The sequence below is a fragment of the Lissotriton helveticus genome, chromosome 7, assembly GCF_964261635.1.
Source record: "Lissotriton helveticus chromosome 7, aLisHel1.1, whole genome shotgun sequence".
Lineage (NCBI taxonomy): Eukaryota > Metazoa > Chordata > Amphibia > Caudata > Salamandridae > Lissotriton > Lissotriton helveticus.
The window spans coordinates 1065407281-1065434328 of NC_136068.1; the positions used below are offsets into that span (position 1 = coordinate 1065407281).

The following is a 27048-nucleotide window of genomic DNA, read 5'->3' on the forward strand; positions in this document are numbered from 1 at the left end:
CCATGTCCCACTAGGTGGGCACACATCCCCTTCCCCGTGCATGTGTGTTGTGAGCCATGAAGTCCTCCACTAAGTACAGTCGTAGGAGGAGATCCCTGTCCCTGTAGTTAAGCAGGTGTGCGATTACCTGGTGTGTAGGGGCCCCTGGAACAAGTGGAAGGTCATGAATACAGTGCGCCCTCTCTATTAAGAAAAACGTAGGTATCCGGTTGGCCAAGACCGTTTGAGATAACCAATCCTCCAGCAATAGCTCCATGTTGGGGCCTTCCACTCTTTTGGGGAAGCCTTGGAAGCGGATATTTTATCACCTCGAGCACCCCGCCGCATCTTCTGCCCTTGCCTTGTGATCTCACAACTCTGTAAGAGCTTCAGTTGGTCTTGTACAGCCATCAAAGAGGGTCGCATAGCAGTCAGGGAAGACTCCACATCGTACGCCTTCTCCGAGAGCTTGGCATTATCCATTCGAAATAGCCCATTCTCTATCCAGATAGCCCCAAACTGGATAGCCATTGTGGTTTTAGGGTCCTGATGGCCTACAGCACTTGGTCAAACATCCCAGTATGCTTCCTGAGAGTACTTTTAAGTTGGCGGATGGTGTCTACCGGTGCTGGGAAAGGCGCCAGCATAACCATTATAATTTTTGGGGGAGCCAGGGCATGGGAGTTTCTGGCCTAACCAAGCCCCACCAGCTGCCGCCTTCAGCAAAAGTGAGCCAGGGCGAAGGGGTACAGATTTCTGGTGCAATGACAGGAGTCTGCAGCGGAGATACCGATGAGCGATATGAAGGGAATTTGCAGCACCACCTGCTCTCCGGGACCATGGGTATTGAAGAACTCCTGTGTCTTGCCATGAGACCAGCGATGGAACACTCCCCAGGGGGCCACACTTGGGGCTGGCCATGTTGGATGGGTCTCCAATCAGCTGTCCGCACCAGCTGGGCCTGCGCCAGCATTACTCTCAGACTGAAGACTTCCCTCAGCAGCCGAAGGAAAATCTTTCCATACTCCGCACGGCTGAATCTGAGGCCTCCTGCCCAGGCCCAGAGTTTGCCCAGTTCACATGGCCCCCAGTCCCCTCTTCCTTATTTTGGGAAGATAAGTCTTTGATGGGGGAGTTATTAAAAGCCAGGGGACGGGTCACCAGCTTGCTCCATGGGGCACTTACTGCACTTTGCTTGATTTCCAAGAAATATTATGTCTCAGCAAAAGCACCATCTCCTCGATATGTCCATGGGGCGAGTGGGGGGCACCGCTCAGTTCCCAGGAGCATGTCAGGTAATGTTAGTTTTGGCCCCTTTTGCGGTGAGCAATCCAGGCAGCCTCTCACTCCACTCCAGCAGCTCCAGGGGCAAAAGTCAGCAAAGTGAGGCTCTTGCAGTCCTCAGGCAGCGCCCCTGGTCTGGGGTGGCGGCTACCCAGGTCCCTGATGGGATCCATGCTCTCAGCGCCACAGCAGGCGCCTGGACGCTCCCTACAGCTACACACCCTCTAGAGGGTAGAGGCAGAGCCCAAAATTCAGATTTCAGGTACAGACCTGCGTCCCTCGCAGGCCCCAGTGGTACCGGGTCTCGCCTCTGCCCACCCTCTGATGCCACTGCCTCCGATGATTACTTGCCCAGCTGCACCCAGAGCGCTCACTGGAGCACCTGCCTGTGCAAGGCTCCAATAGTCGATGAGCACACGACCAGCACATGGCCCAAATATCCACCAGTCTCCTGCACTGATGATCTCAGGGCAGCATAGCACTGTTGGCTCTCTGGCCCCTCGACATCCAATCCCTTAAAAGCGCTGGCCCCAGAGGTACCTTCGATCTGTAGCAGATGTACAGGCAATGTGGGCCACAGGCACAGGGTGCGTAATTTTCATTGTGCCGCTGGCTCCCAGCGCAGTGCTAGGCGTGAGCCGTACAATACCACAAGGTGGGCTGTGCTGCCGGGTGTAGGCCTTGTGGGGGCTATCACCTTGATCTTAAGGGGGTCATTTGGGGCAGAATAATGAATGATGGTGAGTGATGGGCCCAGTTTGAAGCGGAGCTTCACTGAAAAGCGACTGCTCACATCACCATCTTGGCTACGCCCCGTTTTCCTATCATAATACACCACATTCCACTTCAGGAGTTTCTGATAAGAGGGAGAAAGGCTAGAACCAAATTGACACCTTCCATGCAAATGGACAATAGTTTTCCTGTATCACCCAAGTTAATAGATGAAGTTAATGTAAGAGTTCAGGAAAAACAAGTTAAGACTAAATATTAAAATGATCAAAAACCCAATGTTAGATTTGACTCTTTCGAAGTTGGTGATATTGTCATTGTAAACAATCCGAGGGTCTCTAAAGGATTTCTATATGCAGTGCTGCGTCCGTTCGTTTGCATCACGGGCAGCTTGCGTCTTGTTTGTGGTAGTATCTATTGATTTTGTCCAGAGAGGTATGCACGGTGCACTATGTAGAACTGAATCAGTCAAAACCTAGCGTTTCTGGGAATTAGTAAGGGGATTTCCAATATTGTATTCCATTTGGGTGTGCATGGGCGAGCTAGGTCTGCCTCCTATCTACTCCATAAGGGTGCCAAATCTATTGCAGTGTGTGAGCAAAGTGCCTCCGCAAACCATTTGGTGAGGTGCCGTCCCGTGCCCATTACATGTATCTATTGCACCAGTAGGTGTGTTTGTGGTTCCCGCGTGATATCCCCCCATTGGTGCCGGATAGTACCAAACCATGCGGCGTGGTTTAAAAAGAGACCCGGTGGGATTCCATTTTTTCGCATCAGGTTTTCATAGGTCCTCAGTGTATTATCGTTATAAAGGTCCCCTAACTTGTGAATGCCTGCCTCATGCCAGGCTATGAGTTAGGCTGGCTTGACCCTGCCGCCTCTGTTTGGTGTACCCAGGATGGGGAGGGCCGGAGCATGCGGCGTGATTTGCTTGGTAAGAGATAAGCTGTGACGGAAGCACTGCTGGGCTACTTGCACCAACAGAGGAAGAGATTACCGTAGTTTTGTACAGGGGTGAAATATGTGGCTGAGCATGTCTATAGTGTATGGGAGCTGTTCCCTTCAGTATTTGCCAGGTAGAACAATGCCATCCAGACGTCAACCCATTGCAGCTGGCCTGCTAAATAATAGTGCTCTGTATTTGGTATGGCCAGGCCCTCCTGAGTCTGGGGCAAGTATAGTTTTGCAATTGCTACCCTGCAGCAAGTGTTGTTCCAGAGACGATCCCTTGTGCTCTCTAGAGATCGGAAAAAGGATACATGGAAGTAAAGTGAGAAATTAGTGACGTAATATAGGAGACGCAGCAGGACCACCATTTTGATGAGGGTTACCCGTCCCGCCACTGAGAGGTTTAGTGTTTTCCAGAACTCTTATTTGTGATGTTAAAGTCATTACGACCGTGGTGATGTTGCCATCTGGTATATCCTGGTCTGTGTGATATACTCGTATTCCCAAATAACTGAACATGACCGGTTGCCAAGTCACAGGAGTACCGTCGACCGAGAGAGGGGAAGCTGCCGTGTGGGAGTCAAAGGGAAATAGGCATGACTTGCCCCAGTTAATTCGTAATCCTGACAGCCTCACAAAGCGTGTAAGGGTGTCCGATATCACTGAGGGCACTGCTCATGTATCTAATATATAACGGGATGTCATCCACGTACAGCGATAGCATGCATCTCTGGGCCCATTTTAATACCCCAGTGTCCCGCAGATGCTCTCATTGCCATTGCTAATGGCTCAGTTGCCAACGAGAAAATGAATGGCGAGAAGGGGTATCCCTGCCTGGTGCCCCTGACGATCTTTATGGGAAGTGAGAACAGTTTGCCAGTGTGAAATCTCACTGTTGGCGCTTCGTATAACAGTTTAACTAGGCTGAAAAACATATGGTCCAAATCCATATACCGGGAGTACAGCGAACATGTATGGCCACTCAATTGTATCAAAAGCTTTTTCCAGATTTAATACCACGCATCCCGCTACCCGGCAAGTCTTACGAGTAAATACAGTATTACTCGGAACAGTCTACGAATGTTGAGAGAGGTATTACGCGCATGGACAAACCCGTTCTGGTCTGTGTGTATGAGGTGTGGCTTGAGTTTTGCTATCCGACCTGCTAAGAGCCCTGCTAATATCTTATAGTCTACGTTCCGTAGTGCCAATAGGCGATAAGACCCTGTGTCCGTGGGATCTCTGTCCAGTTTCAATGGAGTGCTCAACGTGGCCTCAATGAGTGAGGCCAGAAGGTTTGTGGACTGTTATGCCTCTGTGTATAACAGATGTAGATGTGGGGCTAAGAGATCAGCATATGTTTTATAGATCTCAGATGGGAAACCATCTGGGACCGGAACTTTCTCAGAAGCTAAGGTGCGCATTGCGCTGCCTATTTCTTCCCGCGTGACTGGAGTTTCTAATTCCATGCACTGGTCTGGTGTGAGACGGGGGAGGTCAAGGCTGTCCAGGAAGTGATGTATGTCTAGCTCTGACGACTCTGGGGTTCACTGATACAGCTTCCCAAAGCATGTGGTTAACGCCGCGTGCATTTCATGTGTGTATTTCATCCTTTCGTTGGGGGATCTGAGCGCTGTGATAGGGGCTGACGGTGTTTTCTGTTTGATCAACCCAGCAAGAAGTCGCCCAGGTCGGTCTGTCTTTTCGTGTGCTCTCGCCAAGAGTGCCGCATAATTCAGACACTTCATCCGCTATAGTAGTGACAAGTATTTATAGCTTGCTTCAGTTAATGAGATCCTGCCTGTTAGTGTTGACGCTGCTCGTGACTCATGTATTAACAAGTCTTTCTCTGTTTTTAGCAGTTCTGATTCTATTTGCCACCTCATACCACCCCCGGTCCAAGGGCATTACCCACGTAGCATGACTTTTAGGGCATCTCATTCCACTGCTGCCAATGAAATTGTGCCTGAGTTACGTTCCAAGTCCTCCCTGATAGCATTGCCCAATGTTTCACGGAAAGCGGAGTCTTCCAGCATCGCTGGTTGCAACCTCCATGTGGGACTCAATGGGGTCCTATTTTCCCATTTGAGCATAACTAACTGCAGATTATGGTCCGAGGGAAAGCGTCTTAAGTAATCTGTGTCTGCTACATATGGGAGTAGGGAGGGCGTGCTCAGGAATCTGTCTAGGCAGACATGTAGTGTGTGCGGAGTAGGAGTATATCCGCAACCTGGGGTTGTAATGTCTCCATATGTCCACCAAGTTCCACTTGTTTGTCCAGTCTCTCAACTTGGCCATGTTGGTAGATGTGGTGGTGTCTCGCAGGGGTGGGAAGGATCTACCTAGATCTAAATCTAGAACGCTGTTGAAGTCTTCACCCCCCAACAACCATGGTAGTTCGCACCACTAAGCCAGTACTTGGGAGAGTGTTTTCCATAAAGTACCCTGATCTGTATTTGGGGCATAGAAATTGCCTAATAGGAGGTGATGTCCGTCTAACCTGCCCTTTACGATCACGTATCTACCTTCTTTGTCTCGCACAACTTCTTCCCAAAAAAGGATACGTGGATGTATCCAGATCAAAGCCCGCCTAGCAAAGGAGGAGAAATTTGTGGCATATACTCTACCCCTCCATTTCCTCTCTAACATAGCTGTTTCCATTCGTGTTAAGCGGGTTTCCTGTAGGTAGGCAATGCTTGCGTCATGCCTCTTAAGAGAAGAATATATCTCATAACGATGTGATGGCGTGCGGAGACAACGCACATTCCAGGTGAATATCTTTTGTCCCGTCATAGTAGTATCAGAAGGAGGGTTAAGAACATTCCCCGGCCCATGTGTGCGAAGCTGTTTGTGCGAAAGTGGTCCTTGGTGTCCTCAGGCGCTCTTCCCCCTAGATGCCCATGTAACTTGGTTTAGGACAATAAGGCCAACATGGCAAAAAAAGAACACCAAAAGGGTGGTCTCTATGAACGTACAGACCTACCTGAACGGGAAAAGGAACCTCCTGTACTATTCACTAATTCCCTGTGTGTGGTAGGGAGAAAGGGGGGTGCAGGGTCTGCAGAGTGTGCCTGAGATGTAATCCCCTAATGTCCATGTATGATGCCTGGCTTACGCTCTTGGTATAGGTCCAAATGTATTAATAACTTCTACAATATATTTGTTTGCTGGATCTAGCATCCCTCGGGGCCGTTAGTGTACATGGCTAGTATAACTGTGTGTCTGGGTGTGTTGGTATAATTGCATATATGAAGCGACAGTATGATGTCAAATTATAGCATCTGAAGTCTGTGGTGTGACTTCCGGCAGGTTGAATGTCCGATGGACCCACTAATGATGAGCTCTCCTCACTTGGTGATGGGATTGCCGTTGCCTCTCTGCTGGTGTTCTCTGGAGTAACAGTTATTCAGTCCGCTTCGTGCACAGCTTTCTGCCGTTCCTGCATGATCTGTTCCAGGTCGGGCATCAATATAAGACTTGGTGGGCGTTTCTGTCTGCACAGGCCGGAAGTCCTGGGTCTGGCAGCTACGTTGCTCCGCATGTTGGGTATTCCAGACGAACGAGGTCCCGTGAATTGTCCAGTGGTTTATAGCCAGTCCCACGTATCTTGTCGTGTCGAAAAATCTTGTTTTGCTGTCTGCCACCACTAAGCCGTGCTGGTTATAGCAACGATTATTGAATGTTTAATTGATGGAGTTTCTGTTTAACTTGCAGAAAGGAGCCTCTCTGGCGTTGCGCTCGTAATGTATAATCCGGAAAAAACATAACTCCCACGTTCTCTATTTTAATGGGTGGGATTTTTCTCGTTTCACGCAAAATCGAGTCTCTGTCCCTATAATGCAGAACCTTGAAAATGAGAGTGCGGGCCCCCATTCCTGGCTCTGGTCTTCTGGAGGGTATACGATGTGCTCATTCTATCGCGAAGAAAGAGGACCGAGATTAAGCAAGCAGTTGTTCTTTAACCCAGTGTTACATAAATGCAACTGCATCTTGGCTCTCCTCTTTAACAGGAAGTCCAATTATTCTGTCTGGAGTGACCTTCAGCGTCATCCAAGTAATGTATTCTGGCTTCATGCTCGTTTTGCTGTTTTTCAGTGAAGTCCATAACAGACTTGAATTCGGGCAGGTTATGCTCCACCGTGGTCACTCGTTCCTTCAATATCCTGTGATCTGCATGTAACTGTCAACTGCCACCTTATTGATTTTAGACTCCATCGATACTCTGGATCTTTCAATGGCGTTTATGATTGCATCCGGGCTTGTCCCGTCCGGGTGCGCCACCCGCTCCACGTCATCTGTATTTAGGGTGTGAAAGGAAGTGCAAGAACCAACACCCCTAGTGCGGCCCAACTTTGGAATATTGCTGTCTGGGAGTATTTGCGGCTGTCCGCCGCCCGGAGGGCCCCCGAGTCGCAATATGTGGGAGGGCACGAGCCAATCGCTGTACCCCTGAATACATCAGGTGGGGTATTACTCAATCTAGCAGTGTTGCGAAGGGGGTCCTGCTGTTCAGTCCCACCACAGTTCAGATATGCCACCTCCTGGTAGCGTCCACCTTGAGTCATTCACAGAATCTATTTTCCAAGGCTCTGCTTCCTTATTGGGCACAAATTGGTTCAGCCCCAACAGTCCGCGTTGGTCAGCGAGCCACAGCAATGTATAGCAAAGTTTGTGCAGGACCAACCTGGAGTGCCCCCGCATCCTTATAGCTCTGCAGCACCAGAGAATGCCAGGTTCATGTCTCAGTTGTGGTGTAGGGCCAAAATCCAAGCGGCCCCAGATGCCAAGAATGTGCTGAAGCCTCAGCGTGGACCTGGCAGAGGGCCACTTTGTAGTGTGTAAGGCTCCAAGTAGCTGGCACTTCCTTCGTAGATCAGTTCCTTACTGCGCTGTTAGTCTGCTGTGGCCAGTGATGACCCTCCCTCATTTCTCAGAGCAGCCTTCCTTCTCCGATTCATAGGCCACTTGATCGTACTGGGTGATCATTAGGACGTTGCGTGCTAGAAAGTTCCAGGGCCATGCACCCTAGGCGGGGCTTCGAGTGTCTAGAGAGGCTGGGCATGGTCTGTAGACTACCAGGTGTTCAGCTGCCGTGAGACGCCTAGCGTGGCCCCTTGCACCAGCTCCTTACTTGGTTCCTATCGTTTTTGCTCATCCGACGTCTTCATTAGTGTTGCGGAGCACTGCCACCGGCCTCTGCAGCAGCATCTTCCATTTCACACCGGCTTTCCACTGGGATGTTCAGTCGTTGTTGGGACCGGACGTCTCTGCTCTTGCAGCTCCTCACTGTGAATCTCCGCTTCACTGGGGCCCTCTATCCTGGCTCCTCCCAGCTGCCTGCATGGAAGCGCGGCTCCAGACCCTGGCCTCAGGCAGGGTCCCTCGACAGAGCCCGGCCGTTCAGGCGACGGACCCCCAGCTTTCTCCTCCGCCGGACAGACCCCTCTCCCCACCCCACCCCCCCCCCCCCCCCAACACACCCCACCCCCCCCTCCCCTGAGGGCATGCAGATATTACTGTTTGGTCTTCCCTCGGTGAGTTCGCCGCGATGGCCTATACATTTGGCGGTTCAAGGGGATTCATGACGGAGCTGCTCTAATATGCGTCCGCCATGTTGGCCTGCAGGCCAAGCCCATTGTTGCCAGATTTTGAGAACCATCCCAAGCCCAAAGCCGCTCAAGTATAAGCCCAATCCAGCCCGACGCAGACCAGTTTCAGCCCAAAAACCAGCCCAAAGTAGCAAGTCTCAAATTATGTTGTAATAGTCATCAGAAACAATTTGAAGAACAATATACATTCTATTCAATATACAGCTAGCGGGAGGGAGTTAACTGGGCACCTGTCAGATGTGTCCTAATGTGTCAGATGTGTCAGAATGTCAGATGTGTTGGTCTGTTCCAGTATTACACACAATTTTATTTCCTCCATAAGTGTGTTTGTTCACGTACATTCACCCATAAGTGTGTTTGTTCACAATTAAAAGCTGCAGACAGACGCTATTTTCACTTTAGAAATTTCATTTCTCATTAGCTTTACATTATTTGCAACCAGAATTCATCTTCATCAGAAAAAGGTCGAAGCAAGGAGGTAGGCTGACGATTTTGCTTAGGGAATAAAATACTCCCTCATGTAACTTAAACATTTGAAGTGACCACCGAGTTCTGTGCCCTTATAAAGGGATTTGACCTTTGGCCTTGTTATTTTATTTGGTAATAAAAATATTCGTAACATGCAATATTCTTATACTTATAAAGTACAGTAGGGAATACTTTATCACGCAAAAATCACAATATATCATACACTGTACTAATTAAGATATGGTGCTGTCCCAAAATGGGTATGAATAGATTCCGTACACAATTGTCTAAATCAACGTTGTAATGCAAACTGACAACAGAAGTGGTCTGCGCTCAACAGACCAAAAAATGCATTATATTACACTGCTTATTTATCTTTTTTTTTTCTCGAGTGATTCTAAGTGATTCTGTTCACACCTTCTTTGTCTCATGTGCCTGAGAAAGATCTCTAGCCCGAAAGTAGACTAGGTGAATTAATGGCTCAGGGTAAATTCTCGCAGCTAAATGTAACAAGCATTGACAGAAGTATTAAAACATGCAAGCTATTAGAGAGTGCTGTTTGCAGAATGTGGAGTTGCAAAGGGTAGCGAAAGTGCTTGCATAGACCCCAGCTCAATCATATCAATAATATGGTGAGATAAATTAGACAATAAATCTAATGGAGGAGGTCTTCTCCTAAAGTTGATTTTACAAAAAAGCAGCATTTTTTATTGTCCGAACGCTGTTAAATACAATATATTTGTGTGCTTTTTGACATCACAATAAATGAAAAAAGGAAACCTATTTCGACAGGGTGTCTTACAAATATTACTATGTAAATATACAGTGCTACTGGACAAGCTGTATCTAAATGGACTGAAGGAGCCTGTCCTCTCCCTTTCTCTCCCCCTGGGCACCTGTGCACACATACACCTGCCCAACCCCTCCTCTGTGGCGCTCCCTTACCTTTCTGAATTACTCGCTGTTCCTTTTGATGCGGAGACCCTCGGCCCTGCTGCGGAGGATGGCATTGGTCATTGCTTCACTCCAAGGTCATATCCTTGACCCCATATTCAGCAATTGTGCAGGGCTGGAAGTCGATTCGCCATCTCCCATTCCATGGTCTGACCACCATCTTATTCCTTTTACGTGGACTATTCCTAATTTCTACCTGGCACAACCAGCAGACATACCTCTCCAGAGAAAATGGTCGAAGCTCTCGGTATGTGACTGGCAAATTTCCTTGGATAACACCAGACCCCCTATTAATCCGGACCCCACCATAGCCAATGAAGATTTTAACATGTGGATCAGTAATTCTTTAAATTCGACTCTCCCGCTAAGAAGAGTGTAGGCGAAACGTAGCTCCAAAACCGCTCCTTGGTACTCCCCCGAGCTGCGGGAACTGAAAAGCAAGTGTAGATGTCTTGAAAGGAAATGGAGATTGGATTTCTCCCCTGTTAGTAAGACCACCTACAGAGATATGATCAGGTCTTATAAGAGGGAGATCAAAGCGGCACAATCAGCCTTTTTCACAGAGGAAATTAACTCAGCAGCCTCTAAACCAAAGGAAATTTATCGGATTGCTAAGACTCTCCTTAAACGACAAGAACCGCCTCCCAATCTTCTAAACGCTCAGGGCCGCTGTGACGACCTGGCGGACTGCTTTTCGGAAAAAATCCACTCCATTTATTCTACCTTTCCCACAGGTTCTGCTACTTTATCAGCCCCCACTCCTGCCTATGCCCCCATCTCCGAGACCCATGTCTCTCCCTCTTTACAGTTCTTTCCTCCGATTACACTAGATATTCTTAATTCTTTGATCTCACAGGTAAAATCTGGCTCTCCCACAGACCCAGCCCCGCCACGGACCCTAAAAATGGTCAGCGATAGTATTCTTCCTACTATACTTAACCTCGTGAATTCCTCTCTCATCTCTAGTACAGTTCCGCTCCCCTGGAAACGGGCCATGGTCAGGGCGTTATTGAAAAAAACAAACCTGGACCAGGCGGACCCAAAAAACTGTCGCCCAATTTCTCTGCTTCCATGGGTGAGCAAACTGCTCGAAAAATACGTTAACCTCGTTTTAATGGAGTACATCGAATCAAGTCACCTACTTGACACCTCACAGACTGGCTTTCACCCTAAACATGGGACCGAAACAGCGTTATTGGCATTGGAGGAGGCACGGAAGATCTTGGACCAGGGAGGGTCAGCTGCCATAATCCTCCTGGATCTTAGTGCCGCCTTCGACACTGTCAATCATAGTACGCTGCTCCTTCGGCTACTGAAGATCGGGGTGTCGGGAAAGGCTGGACTCTGGCTAGAGTCCTTCCTCTCCGACCGCTCTTTCCAAGTGTACGAGGGTGGTAATATGTCACGGAGCAAACCTTTGATCTGTGGCATTCCCCAAAGATCGTCTTTGAGCCCAACACTATTTAAGGTGTACATGGAGCCACTGGCTGAGGTGGTTCGCCCGTACGGAGTAAAAATCATCACGTATGCGGACGACACCCAGCTAGTGGTTTCCCTTAGCCGATTGGAGTCCAACCCCAGCAATCTTACCACCTGTCTGGAAGAGACTACTAGATGGATGACTGTCTCATCTCAAGTTAAATACTGATAAAACCGAGCTAATGCTCCTAGGAAATCCTTCACCCTCCGCAACTAAGCTACTCTGGCCTCCCTCACTCGCCCCCCCCCCTGCTCCGAAGGATAAAATCAAAAGCTTGGGTTTTTGGCTTGATAGGGCTCTCAATCTTAACGACCAAGCCGCCAAGCTGTCAGCAACTTGCTTCGGTCTGATTAGGCTTCTACGCAAGATTCTTCCCGTACTACCTTTGGAAGCCAGGAAAATAATGATTCAGGGACGTATTCTTTCCAGATTGGATTTTGGCAACGCCCTTTATTTGGGCGCCCCCCAGTCTACCCTGAACATGCTACAGACTGTCCAGAATTGTGCAGCTTGCACACTGCTCCAAATTCCACTTCGCACCTCAGCCAAAGCCGGCTTTAGAGACCTCCACTGGCTACCAGTTAGGCGGAGAATTGAATTTAAGTCCCTATGTATTGCCCATCGAGCTTTCTGGAGGACAGGTCCCCCTATCAGCCATTCTATTGTCACTCGTTATCACCCTACAAGACAGCTCAGATCATCTACCTCCTTCCTAGCCATGGTTCCCAAGATTATAAGGGCCAGATGCGGAGGCCGAGCCTTCTCGTATAACGCACCGAGGCTCTGGAACTCCCTACCCCTCCGCCTTCGGGCAGAATCCAACCTGTTAATTTTCCCTAAACACTTAAGACTTTGCTCTTCTCACAACCGGACTAATCCATCCGTGCCCGCTCCTGTTCACGATTTCTGTTAGCGCTAGGACGCCTGAGGGTAACTATCGCGCTTTATAAATCCTCCTTCTATTCTATTCTATTCTATTCCATGCCCTTGTGCTCGGCGCTCTGCGTGCCACAAGTGTCCGTCAAGCAAGCAGTGCCGGGGGGGCACTCAGAGCCGGACTCCCCATCTTGTATGGTCCCTACCCTGCCCTGGCCTTTTGCCTTCTTCAGCCGCGGGATCAATGCTGATTACAAGCAGCCTTATCCTGCGCCTTTCCTGCCAGGCAGCCGGCCAGCCGCAGGGCCCAGGGGCTAAGCCCAGGGTCTAGGTGCACTGTGCAGGGTCGAGGTGCACTGCGCACCAGCGCAGGCAGAAGGCATAGCCTAGGCTATGATCCTGAGTGAGTGTCTGACGGTCCAGACTGGGGCTGAGGGTGCGGTACTGTACTGGACGACGCCTGGTGAGGGGATTGCTGAACAGGGCACCAGACCACAGAGAGGCTGTGGTCCGGAGCAAGTCTGCCTGCTCCGAGCACCTGCGTGACCACCACGTGATGTGTCCACCACAGGAGTAAAACGAGATGACTACAATCCACGTCTCCACCCGGCCGCGCACCTGACCTGGCACGACACCCCAGCATTATATGCTCAAAAATGATGCCTAGGGCCGTCATTGGTAGCGCTTTCGCGCGCTACAAGATTGACGGCCCTGGGGACGCTCACACACACTACTACCTTGCTAGGTGGTGATCTCTGTGGTGCAGCGCTGCGAATGTGCAAAGCAGGTGCGCTTGCACTTCCACACTTACTGTTACAATGTTACACACAATTTACATGTCGCTTGTGATGCACGGATGCTGCTGCTCTCTTAGACTATGGTGGGCGGGGTCATGCGCGCACAGGCAGGCCCTGGGTCGGTCCTCCTCCAATGAGTAGCACTGCTGCTCTGATGTAAGCTCGCCGCGCGCTCATTTGCCACTGGACCTTCACGCCACGTACTCCTCGTGATCGGCGCCGCCCACAGCTAGTAACTTGCGCACACTGGCCTAAATACAGCCCAACAAGTAGCCCCCTGCCAGGTATGGTTTTTCCCGCACAATTGGGAGAAATGTTGCCCAATTGTGAGGGAAATAACCCAATCTGGGAACACTGGCCATTATTAGTTATTTTATTCTGTCATATTTAATTTGTTGTCTTCTTTAAGGATTATAATGTGTTATATACGGTTATTTTATCTATCTGTCTATCTATCTATCTATCTATCTATCTATCTATCTATCTTCGTCTCCAAAACTTTCGTCTATTCACAAAGTTAAACTCGAGCCCAAATTCTTCAAGCGTGAAAATATTTATTTATATAAACATGAAGCAAGCAAACCGCCCGACGCGTTTCAGTGCAGTTTGGTCGCCTTGCCCTGCCATCTTATAACAAGGACACTACCCATTTCCTTGAAAAACTAGAAGAGCTTACATGGTCATCGGATTATCTTCTGGTTTCACTTGATGTTTGTGCTTTATGTACCAGCATAAATCACACAGATGGTATCAATGCCGTTAAGTACTTTTTGGAAAGTAGACTAATTTAACTGCATCAACATGGTAAAATGCTTACAGAAATGATTACACTATGTCTTTACAACAACTACTTTCTATTCAACAAGGATGTGTACCATCAGATCAGGGGTGTAGCCATGGAGGCCTGCTTCTCCCCCAGCTACGCGTGTTTACATGTGGGTTGGTGGGAGAAGCAGGTCCGCCGGGTACAACGACAAAAACATATAGGAAGGTCGCATCATAGTTTGGATGCATTTTATGGATGATGTATTCTTCTTATGGAAGGGGTCTGAAACATCAGTCAGAGATTTTATCCAGGAGCGCAACATAAACAAGTTAAATCTCCAGTTTACTGCAGAAGTCCAACAATAAATCTATTGACTTCTTAGATGTCCATGTAAGCATTGGAGAAGAAGGCATTGAGACTTCACTGCACAGAAAAAGTACTGCTGGTAATTTGACACTCCATGCGTCAAGTTTTCACCCTACCCACTTAATAAGAAGTATTCTTATGGCTACGTAGAATCTGTATCACTGATAATTTTTTTGAAGAATGCATCAAGGAAAGTAAACTCCGATTTCTAGCAAGGGGTTACAGTGATCAGGTTATCAGCACTGCCTTGTCTAAAGTCCGATCAAAATCTAGAAGTGATTTAATAATCTGCTCTAAAAATACAGGTTTCAAGAGAAAAGGAAACACAGCTTTTGAGAATTCAGAAATTAATTCTATGAGATTTGTCACTACATACAGTAGTCCACATAAAGATTAGGACCATTATAAATAAACACTGGCCAATAATTCAAACCGACACGATTTTAAGCCAGCTATTCACTACCCCCGCATCCCCCCCCCCCCCAGCATTGACATTTAGAAAGACTCAATCCCTGTAAAACGCCTTAGTCAAGCCCAGTCCTGAATTGACCAATTCAGTTAGTCATCCTGGCACTATGTGGTTAGCACCCCGTAACGGTTTTATCAAGTGTAACGCGTGTAGAGCATGCACATTTGGAATAAATACAACCCAAGTACACTACCGTTTATGGGGCTTCCATCAACCATAATAAAGCCAGATACACCTGCCGAACTGAATTTGCTGTCTACGTATTGAGTTGCACTTGTGACTTGCAATATGTAGGCAGCACCAAACTCCAGGAGCATGTACGTATTTTACAGCATCTGAGAGCAATAGTTAATTCTGACATGAGTTATCCGGTGGCCAGACACTTTAAGGCGGTTCACATGAACAGATTAGAAGATTTCAAATATTATGTCATAGCTGCGGTTCCACCAATGAGAATAGGAGGGAACAGAGAAAGAGTCCTTAGACAATTGGAGGCCAAGTTCATACTAGAGCTGAACACTCGTACTCCCAATGGACTCAACAATGGGGAGGAACTGTACAACTTTTTATAGATATTAATGCTTTATCAGACTTGCAGATTTTCCTTTAAAACATTAGTATTGTATAAAAGAATAATGTTATATCAATATTTTATGATGAGTTTTACATGTTTTTCACAATATAATTATATATTTATGTATTTAAATAGATAGAGTAAATGTTTACACCAGTCAAGGAATATTAGCTTACAGGACTTCTATGTTTACATATGCTTATATTGGAGAGATTAATATTTTATGATCTGTTTTATATTTATTCTATATTATGATATTTATATATTTATTAATATAGACAGAGTTGATGTTTACACATCAGTCATAGAACATTTATTTACATAGGAATCAGGTTTACATATTTATATACATACTTATTCATACATATCCATCCGCATTATGTCTTGAGCATTCATGTCCAAAGGTTCCCGCTGTACCAGTACGTCACATGGCAACCAGAGACTGGCCATTAGTCTATATGAATGTCACCAATTCTCACTAACTTTCAGAATTCAGCCTAAACCCTTGGACCTACAATTATGAGCTGAACGAATTTTCACTTTATATGAACACCTACTATGATTCAAATACTTAGTATTGCCCATGACATCAATTGCTATCAGTAGCTCACCTTTTTACTTTTTTATATTCCAAGTTATTCCCAGAAAATTGGGTATTAGGTGAATCCAATTTTCGTATTAGATTACAATAATCACAAGATATTTAATTGCGAATATTTATTTATTTCTAAGCACTTTCATCACTTTAAACAGCACTTTCATAAGCACTTTGTGTGGTTCTATATTTTGTTCATAGAGGGACATACAGCCAACAAAGGAAACATTGTTACTATTATACTAGTGAACAAGAAACCAAGTAAAATGTCATGAATTGTCGCATTTTTTTGGGTGATTTATTGACAATGATATATATATAATCTTTGTCCACAATTGAATATTCTACAAACCAATTGCAGGTTTGAGACAACAAACTCTCTGATTGTCTTGGTAATTAAACGAGTATTTTTCATTATTTTACAACCATGTATTGGCACAATGCACTTTGTTAGATAAATATTTATATATTTATTTAGTTATTTATTTATTCAGGGATTTATCCGAATAATTGCAAAAAAGACAAGTATACTGATGTTTTTTACAAAGAATAGAAAGATGTCTTGTTTGAACGTTAACAGATTTCACATTTGAAGTATTTCTTTCATGTTCACTTAATCATGTGACGCAATGAGTTGTGGAGAAGGAAAACATTTGTTTAAATGCTGTGGGAGACGTGAGTCTCTTCATGTGAACAAGCCCACCTGCTGGGCGAAACACGTCATGCCACCATGCCGAAGCGTCTGCTTTACTGAAAAATAAAGAAAACACGCACCTAATTGGAGTCCGTGTCCTGATTGCGAATATATATATATATATATATATATATATATATATATATATATATATATATATATCCAACAAAGTGCAGAGACCCATTAGGAAGCAGCCACACACGCTGCTTCCTAATGGGTCTCTGCACTTTGGAGCTTCGTGACAGCTTGCGAAACTTTCTGGTGATGTATTAAAATACAGCGCGATGCCCCCCTGGCAGGAAAGAACATCCACTGTGATCGTAATCACTGCTGGGGAGAGAGGAACCCGAATGGTTTGGGAATAAGGTGTGTGTTTTAGAGACTTTCCAACAATGCCTCCCAGTGAAGCTGTCCTGCGAGTTCTGTGTCCGTGGCCAGTAAGGTGGGGCACCACATGGTGTTCGGGAGCCTAATCACTGTATATAGGGTCCTGCAGCGGTTTTCACAAGACCCGAAGTGGACAGGATCTGGGACCTGCGCTTTTTGCAACCGAGAGCAGGGGGCGTTCCAACTGACTCCGATGGGAGTGGACTATCACATATTTAAACAGGCCCCCAGGTGCAATGTGAACACGGAAGTGAAATGGGCACTGAGGAAAGGCGAATGCCTGAAACACGTCTGCCTAGCGTTTCGCTGCTGTAAATACTTGTGTTGTGCGCTGATGGAAACTGGTAATTAAAAGTCTCTTACCTCACTGAGCATGTGTCGGCCCCTTCTGTCAGAGGAGAAGAGGATTGGTTTTGGTGTTTAGCTCGGGATTGCAAGCACCGAGCACCGGCACGCCCTCTCGTTTAGGAGCTTCGTGACAGCTTGCGAAACTTTCTGGTGATGTATTAAAATACAGCGCGACGCCCCCCTGGCAGGAAAGAACATCCACTGTGATCGTAATCACTGCTGGGGAGAGAGGATCCCGAATGGTTTGAGAATAAGGTGTGTGTTTTAGAGACTTTCCAACAATGCCTCCCAGTGAAGCTGTCCTGCGAGTTCTGTGTCCGTGGCCAGTAAGGTGGGGCACCACATAGTGTTCGGGAGCCTAATCACTGTACATAGGGTCCTGCAGCGGTTTTCACAAGACCCGAAGTGGACAGGATCTGGGACCTGCGCTTTTTGCAACCGAGAGCAGGGGGCGTTCCAACTGACTCCGATGGGAGTGGACTATCACATATTTAAACAGGCCCCCAGGTGCAATGTGAACACGGAAGTGAAATGGGCACTGAAGAAAGGCGAATGCCTGAAACGCGTCTGCCTAGCGTTTCGCTGCTGTAAATACTTGTGTTGTGCGCTGATGGAAACTGGTAATTAAAAGTCTCTTACCTCACTGAGCATGTGTCGGCCCCTTCTGTCAGAGGAGAAGAGGATTGGTTTTGATATATATATCCTACTGGCGGTTGCCAGTAGGTAGTTATAGTTAGGACCTACTTTCCATAGGAAATACACAACATTCTATTTGGAATAACTTTGGCGTCGGTGGACGAATATTCGTGAATTTCTGCAAGAGAATGGCCTGTTCGGTTCCGCTCCTTCCCTGAAAGTTTGGGGTTGATTCGTCAAGTGGGGGCCGAGAAAAAACGGGGGGGTCCCAAAACGTGTTTTCCCCAAGCAATTTTCCATAGGGACCTTTAGCCTGGGCTACAGCCCGAACGGCTGAACGGAATTACACCAAATTAGGCAGAGAGGTAGAGTTCGATTCGGAGATTGTGCTTTTTGTTAAATGGTATAAATCCGTTCAGGAGTTTCTGAGAAAATTACAAGTAAAATCATAGCGATTATCTAGAGACAGAGTTCTACAAGCGGACGGAGACCCGTTCAATTACGAGCGCGAGCTGCATGCTGATTGGCTGTGAACTGTCTATCAACACTCGAAACCAGGCAGTGTTGGCGGCCATGTTGTGCCTCGGTAGAACCGAGTCACAAGAAAACAGTAAAACAAAGTTGAGAAATAAGGGAAGGGGGCAGGCTGGAAACATTATGACCCTTTACGATTGCTCAGGGGGTCGTACATGGATGTTTAGGCTCTTTTAAAAAAAAAAAAAAAAAAAATCTTGGCGTACGGAAATACGTACAATTACGAGCAGGAACTGCATGCTGATTGGTTGTCAATACTCCAAACAGGAAATGTTGGCAGCCATCATGTTTGTCGCGAGAGCCGAGTCACAAGAAAACAGTAAAACAAAGTTGAGAAATAAGGAAAGTGGGCAGGGTAGAAACATTCTGACCCTATAGTCTTGGTCAGGGAGGTGGTACATGGATCTTTAGGCTCAATTTTTATTTAAAAAAAAATAAAAAATGGCGGGCTACTCGTGCAGTACTTGTACGCAGTGGAAAAGGTGAAAAAAACCTAGAAGTTAGTTTTGTTCATTAGGTCCCGGGGGAGAAAATTATTCTATGACAATATGTAAAACTTTACGTTTTTTCTTCCTGCATCAGTTGTACTCTCTACGCATGCGCAGCCTTGCTTGCAAGTGCACTTTTTTTTTTCTTTTTCTTCAAGTTCGCCAAGCAAACCTCTCCTGATTTTAGGTATTAAATTTGCTGCTTTCTTTTCCCGGGTAGTGTGTGTCATCCGGTGCTATATTTTTGTAGTATATTAATAAACATATTGTATATTATGAGCACGAGCTGCATGCTGATAGGATGTCAACTGTCTGTGAACACTGCAAACCAGGAAGTGTTGGCAGCCATTTTGTTCGTCGCTAGAAGCGAGTCACAAGAAAAGTGTAAAACAAAGTTGAGAAACAAGGAAAGGGGGCAGGGTAGAAATATTCTGACTCTCTAGGCTTCCTCAGGGGGTCGTACATGAATTTTTAGGGTCAATTTTTATTTTATTTTTAAATAAAAAATGACGGCGTACGCGTATGGTATTCGTACGCGGTGAAAAAGGGAAAAGAAACTAGAAGTCAGTTTTATTCACTAGGTCTCAGGGGGGGCAAATTCCGGGGGCAATTTTTAGAGCTGTGTTTCCATGACAGTATGTAAATCTTTCCGTTTTTTTTCCCTGCATCAGTTGTACTCTATACTCATGCGCAGCCTTGTTTGCAAGTGCACTTTGTTTTTCTTTTTCTTCGAATTCGCCAAGCAAACCTCTCCTGATTTTAGGTATTAAATTTTCCGCTTTCTTTTCCCGGGTCATGTGTGTCATCCGGTGGTATACTTTTGTAATATATTAATAAACATATTGTATGTATATTTATTTGAAATGTAGTGTTGAGGCGCCAAACGTTGATTACATACTCTGTCCAACCGCCATTTTAGTAGTTTTCCTCCGTTATTTTTATTATACCCGTTACTTTCATTTTACCCTGCGCATATTTTCTCTGTGATCAATGAGATTTCGTGCCACAGATACCACGGTGTTTGTCCTTGGCCTCCGATCTTATCAGACTTGGTCACACGTATACCTAGAAACTAATTTGAAGGACGTAAGGCACAGGCATTACAACACGTATTGGTCAACAAAAAAACATTATTTCGATTATGCGTTTATCATGTGTGGTAAATGCATACTAGTTGTAAAAGCATGTGTGGAAAAGCGATATGCGTGCTAATGGTTTTGTGGTGACGATCACACGTGCTTATGAACTGGGTCTGGGCGTGATGGAGTCTAGGGTACCAGGCGGAGGGGCACGCAGCTGCACTCATACAATATAGAAGTGATATAGGATTTTGAAAACTTAATATAACATAATATTAACATAATTATCCTAGATAAGTCTTCTGTTAGTATGTTCATTAAAAAATTTTAAACAAGTAAAACATTAAAAACATTCACGTCTTTTTTGTACGGGGCGCCGCACATGACGTCACACGGAAGCTTTGATGCGACGTGTAACGTCAAAGGGTATTCGTAGCGTATGCTGAGTATGATTAGCAGTACAAACTATGGTGCAATCACTCTCTCACAGTCAAATCGGAGCACAGGGCGCGCTATGAGAATGGTTAGAAGTGGTCACTCATTGGAGATCCAATTCAGGTGTGTGGCTTATCCACAGTATCATAACGTTATTTTTTAACCTGGTTAAGTTTGAGGTTTGCATGAAATACTATGCTATAGGCAGATATGGATGTTTAGGGAGCGCTTATCTGCATGAAGCTTGGTTATTACCATTTACATATAGGTGTCTGAGGGAGGGAAAAGAAGTCTATGTGAATGGCGAGGATTGCACAATAGTACCAGATCACTCCTTAATTTGTAGACACATACAATTACATGGCTGTTGTATACACGATGCGCCTAATTTGGACTGAGTTTTGAAAGGTAGTCTCACACCTGCTATCATAACAACGTTCAGTTTACTGGAAATGGGAGTTATTTACTTTGAAATAATGGAGATTGTTGTGCAATGTTAGCATTCATTGCTTACATGATTACGGTAACTGAGCGTGTGGTTTGATTTAAAACAAGTTGTTTTAACTCCTCTGCATGGGAAGCTGGATGTTTCCATCTGGCTGTCGATTTCGACCTTGAAAGCAGAGTCAACCAAATGAGTCGTATAAGAGCGCTATTGTCTCAAAAAGAGGTCGCTCTTATATCTGGTACAGAAACATTTGTCCTTCATGTAGCAAACACCCGCACAGAAGTGCATGATTTATTAAATACAGACATGCTCTTGAATTTTGGGGAGTTAATTTAGAGTATCTTTAATGTGTCCTTGACTACGGGGTTACCTTACTTTTTTAAAGTTAGAAGCAGTGGCCTCGTGACTCCTGTAGAAAGTATATTTGGGATTTTTTCATTCGATTTTTTTTTTTTCCCAACATCTTTGGTGGATTGCGCTTAATACTTGCATTAGTTGCCGGTGTGCTTTTATTAATTTGTTTACATAAATATGGATGCACATCCTGCAACAGGCGATATGTCCCGGCTGTTGATGGTTCGCAACCGAATGATTAGTTATTACGGAGCGCTGCCTTTGGCTACATTGAGTGCAGCTTATGGATTATCGTTTCGATTTTCCTTTTTCACATGCGTTCAACCTGTGTTCCATTGCCTGAGCTGTGATTTCGACTGGGCCCTGGATTTGTGTCCCTGCAGTACGGTGTCTCCCAACGCGGATTATGACCAGCTGATGAGCCCCTTAGTGGTTCATGACGTGCTCTGTTCTGGCGGCGGGATTATGGCCTTAGCAGCGACACATGGAATAATGGGACGTTGGAATGTTTTTGCAGCGGCGCTTGAGTTCTTGGCACGCAGTTACATTGAAGATGACCCGAGTTTTCCTCCGATGGTGATAGAGGCTCCGGTCGTTGAGGAACATGTATGTTCATTCCCACTATTGAATTGGATGGCTGAAGTGTTTTCAGATGAGAACAATGAATTCCTGTTGGAGGCTGTTGCTACATACTGTGCTTACACGCTGTTGGATTAAGACTCTTTGATTTTGCTACGTATTCTTTATTATTTAGTTACTGCTTTCTATCAAAGAGCGAATAACCTTTTTTTGGAAATGTGAACTTGACTCTGCTTTTTCGGCTTGGACTCTGCGTTCCTAATTCGCCCACGTTTATATCACTTGCTTTGATCAAGAAAGGGTGCCGTGGGGCTGAGCCTTGCACTCACACCCTGTTAAGTTAGCATGGGTTTATTAGAAGTTTACATGCTATTTTTGCTTTCCTGCTCTGCTTTGCCCATGACACGTACTTGTGATATTGTTTAGAGAAGGCTGAGTATTTTGCTTTATATGAGAATAATTTGGTATGCTAGATTTGTAAACTGCCTCGCTAGTTTTGTGTGTATAGTGAGAGCATGGAACATCAAGGTTATCTTGAATACTGTGTCTGTTATTCAGAATGATCCTCGCACGTTCGAGCCATAATACATATGCAGCTGTGGCCACCTCTGATACTTGCGCGTTTCATAATGCATTGTGGAGGTAAAGTTACACACAGTTGGAGAACATTCGTATCTTGACAGTTTGTGGAGCACTGAATGTGATCCACTACTGCGGAGTACCAGAGGTATGGGTCTGCCCATGTAATCCTAGGAGACTTTCTATAGTTATAAACTAATCTGCTAGGTAGGGAGGGTGAAATGTAGGTATGTTTTAAATTTGTTTACCTTTAGCATTATAGGATGCTTTTTCCGTTTGTATTTCATAGAATAGTAACAATGCTGACAACCTTGTTTCTGATAATGTTTGGTTGTATTTTCTAAGGTACTGTGCATGAGATTATGGCGTTAGAAATAAACATTTCAAAGTTGCACGTGTCTTTATTTACATCTTGTTTTGGGCTGGTTTAAGGCTATATTGAAAGAGTGTTCTTGTTATCCACTTTACTTCATGTAATCTAAGTCACATGTTCTGGGTTGACTAGTCATTGGTGTTTCTGCTCTAGGGCGAAGAACCAATGAGTCACTGATTGCTAGTCTGGTAGGGGGTTTGTGTAGTAAGGTGGGTTTTTGTACACCATAATTCACTGAGGTCCTAAGTCTTTATGCACAGTTCTGTGTATGAGCAGAATTCCTGGAACAGTAGTTACAACAAAAAGGCTCGATAAAGGGCTTGCACTTTGAATATGAATATAAAATAGAAAATAGTTGCTAATCACAGCTAAGGAATGCAGCAATTAGATGTGTGTATGTGTGGATGATGTGTAGATTGAGTGGAAGATGAAAAACAGGAAAAATAAGAAAGGTTGGAGAGACGCAAACTACCCACTGCATTGTCAGTGAAGTGGATCTTTGGATTTCCAGGTCATTACTTAGATAGGGTGTTGGATTCCGCAGTGGAAGCAAGAGAAAATAGTACCACATCTAAGGAAGAAAGCTAGTGCATAAAGTACACACAGTTGGGCAGATTTACAAGGTCGTGGGAAAAATGATGCAAAAGTGGCGCAAGGGGCTTGTAAACCTGCCGCAGTGTGTGGTAGAAAAGACGCAAGAAAGGACGGAAGTGTGCAAATTACCCACTGCTATTCACGGGTAGTAGTTACCAAGAAGGCTGAATAAAAGGCCTGCACTTTGAATTTGAATTAAAGAAGAATATTTGATAAGCTCAGGCAAGAATGGTAGCAAGTAGGTGTGTGTATTTGTGGTTGTTGTGTTGATTGAGTGGAAGATGACTAAGGTGAAAAATTAGAGAGGTTGCTGAGATGCAAACTTTCCATTTCTTTGTAAAGGAAGTGGGTGTTTAGTTTTCCAGTGCATATATATATATATTCACTAAAAAAAACATAGGGTTCAGGCACGTTATAGTTAGGAATTAGCATTTAAGAAACTTTAGAAATTCACTGAAAAAACTATAGGTTTCAGCAACGTTATAGTTAGGAATTAGCATTTAAAAAACCTTAGAAATTCACTGAAAAAACCATAGGTTTCACCCATGTTATAGTTAGCTGGACATTTCACTCATACAAGACCTTTGAAATTTCCCCGTTATAGTTAGTTTAGCTAACTATAACTCCCGCACCCGCAATGCACTGCTGATCAGTGATGCCATTTGAGATGTCATCAGTGATGTCATGAGTGGTGTAACTGACCATGTCATGAGTGATGTAATATGTGATGTCAACAGCAGTGCATTGCTCGTGCACCCATGCCACGCCACTTTCAAAGATCACTAGCCACTGGCTCACCTTTTCTCTCTGAGTGAGACCATGCCTGCCTCAGAAGTTTGCTATTGCTCCCTCTCACCCTGCGATATTCAAACTGTCTTGCACAATATCTCACCTTTCTCTGTCTCTCTGGGTGAGAACCTGGGGTTAGCCATGTGCTTCTCTATACTCCCACTCTGACGCCTTTCTTTTCCCCTGCTCTCTCTGGGTTAGGCTATCTTTGTACCACACCCCATTATCTTCTGCTCTTTTCACTCCCTTATGTCAAGAATGCATCTGACATCCTTATTTTCTCCCCTATAGGTGTTATGAAGTGGAACTCAAAGACTGTCTCCTCCAGGATCTTTTCATCCATATTTCTCGGCCACAGTCCAATACGGAGGAGATCCGCTTCACATGCCGTCTGGGAGAGATCAGGGTAAGTGCATGATCACAGGGGTCAGAGGTCATTCTGTGGGGCAAGATGCCATCCGCTGGGATCACATGTTAGCCACTGCACTGGTGTCGAAAGTGGCCCACTCATTTTAGAAATCAGGCAGTGGGATAAAATGCCTACCATTCTGCAAGAGCACTGCCAGTGAATTCCAGGCATACCCATGTGGCAGAGATCATCCAATCAGTGAAGAGATGCACCAGTGGGTATGACAGCCACTGGTGCCAGAGGTTATCTGCTGACAGGACGGTCAGTGGCAAGTTCAGGGCAAAGCCACTTGGGCATAAGTCAACTCTTGAGCTTACTGCACAGATCGATCAACGATGTTACTAGTGATCCAAAGATGCTCACTTTGATACGAGTGCCACCTTAAGATAAAAGAGACTTGCAGGTGTATGACCACTCTTGCTGAGACATGGCTATGGAATTTGCATGTTATTCCCCAACATGGCGAAAGGTCTCACAGTTCACACTAGAAGCGGCTTCTGTCGCCTACTATCTTTTCTTGGGACCCACATGCCATTCTTTTGCCCAGGGTGCTATTCCCTTTATGGCTACCTCAAAGTCCTATTCTTGCTTTAGCAACAGCACCTCTTCTCTCAGTTAGCACCTCATGCCTCAGTACAGTGACCCCAAATGTTTCCTCCCCAGCCTCTCTTCCACAGCCCCTTTTCTCTTTTCTGGTACCATATCTCTTGTCCCCTTCTTCTCTTTCCCCCTGCGTCCACCTTTGGGAGGTCAATCACTGATCAGGTCTCTTCTCCCTTTTGCAGGTCATCGATGCCAGCAGTCTAATGGTGCCACATCCTCGTGTGCGAGATATGCGTGCCTCAGAGGTTCTGTGGTGGAGGGACAACAACCAGCCTAACCAGCTCTACCTCAGCCTCACTTTGCACTGGTCCTATCCCCTGGAACAGGCTCGCCAGTTTCGCATTTTTTGCCAAGGAGTGACCTGCCACCGGGCTGCATCGTCCCCTGACTCTAGTCAGCCCCATCTCATTGGCCTGGCCTATGCTGCTGCTTACCGCCTTGTGAACTTGGCAGTGCCCGAAGCAGGCCTTCAACGCCGACTGGAATTCACAGTGCAGCCAGTCACCACAGACGGATTTATGACGACGCCCGCACAGTGGGGGCATGTGGTTCTAGAGTATTCCGAGCAGACACATACCTTAGTCTGAGACCTGGAGCCGTACAGTAATTAAAAATGCAGAACATTCTGATTCGGCTGGGATGTTTCCTTCTACATTAGTTTTTCAAAACAGGAAAGACAAAGTGGTCAGAAAGGCTTCTGAAGGGTCAGAAGAAGATTTGAGTAAATAGAGGAGTATCCTGAAATCTCAGTGCACCCTTTTCTACAAAGCAGTACCGTTGTACCCTGACATAAGGTGTGCAATATGAATGAACTTGGTAGTTATAAATTACAGTATGCCAAATTAACTTAGTTGGATAAAAAAAAATATTCGTACAGAAATATTCCAGACAATTTGTACAACTAAGATAGAATAGATTTCCAGTTACAGGATAAGAAAGGGGTTTAAAGCAATTGTAAAATCGAAAACCAACATTGGCATGTTCTTCATTTATACAAAAGAGACAAAGCATAGGAAAATATACGAGGGTTCTACTTTGTAAAAATGGACCTTAAATATAAATTCTGCTTGAACAGCAAACCCTGATAAAAGGTAAGTAAATGGTTTAAGTATTAATTATCACAGTTACAATAGGAACATCCTAGCTGTTTCGCACCGCTAGTGCATGAAAATGAAATATGTTCAAGTATTGTCCGATTCCCCAGGTTAAATTTCATGTCCACTCTTTTCACATCAGGCTCTAGCTTAGCTTTTATATAGAACTGAACTGCACCGAATGTCGGAATATCACAATTAAGTTCAATAGTTTCTTTTTTAAATATGTTGTCCAGATCATAATCAAAACATTTACCTCTGGCTATGCTTTTTTAAACCAGAGTTTCATATTGTCCCTATTAGTGTGATCCAAGACTGAGGCTTAGTTATTTCAAAGTCCTTCAAGAATGTAAGTAGCTTTGAGAAAGATTACTTCTGAGTGACATCATTTAATAATTCATACCAAACAATACTTTGTAAAACCGAGGAAAGGGCCATATATAGATAATTAAAAGAGCATACAACCTGGAGAATACACAGTATGACGTCGAAGTTAGACCAAGCTCCTGCCAAATACTCCGTTGGAGTACGCAGTTCTACTCAAAGGTGGGCCTTCCACATTCAAATATCTACCATATGCACTTTAGTAATGGCGATTAAAGTTTGGACTTTAATAGCACATAAGGCATTAGATAGACTTACATTTTTAAATGGAAGTCACGCCTCTCTTAAGTAGTGTTTTTAAAAATTTGAGAAGCACAATCCGACATAGCTAGCTTCTGTTGACTGAT

General features: G+C 45.3%; 1 protein-coding gene across 3 annotated transcripts in view; it reads left to right on the plus strand.

Annotated features, from left to right (window-relative positions):
• Positions 1 to 26191, plus strand: part of ENGASE (endo-beta-N-acetylglucosaminidase) — a 225859-nt gene extending 199668 nt beyond the window's left edge. For 2 of the 3 annotated variants that reach the window (XM_078653981.1, XM_078653980.1), the window contains exons 13-14: positions 24503 to 24617; positions 25406 to 26191. In XM_078653981.1, the coding sequence (XP_078510107.1) occupies positions 24503 to 24617; positions 25406 to 25810 (520 nt within the window). In that variant the 3' untranslated portion in view covers positions 25811 to 26191. The remainder of the gene's footprint in view (positions 1 to 24502; positions 24618 to 25405) is intronic. The other variant, XM_078653982.1, reaches the window with a different exon arrangement.
• The last annotated feature ends 857 nt before the right edge of the window (positions 26192 to 27048 follow it).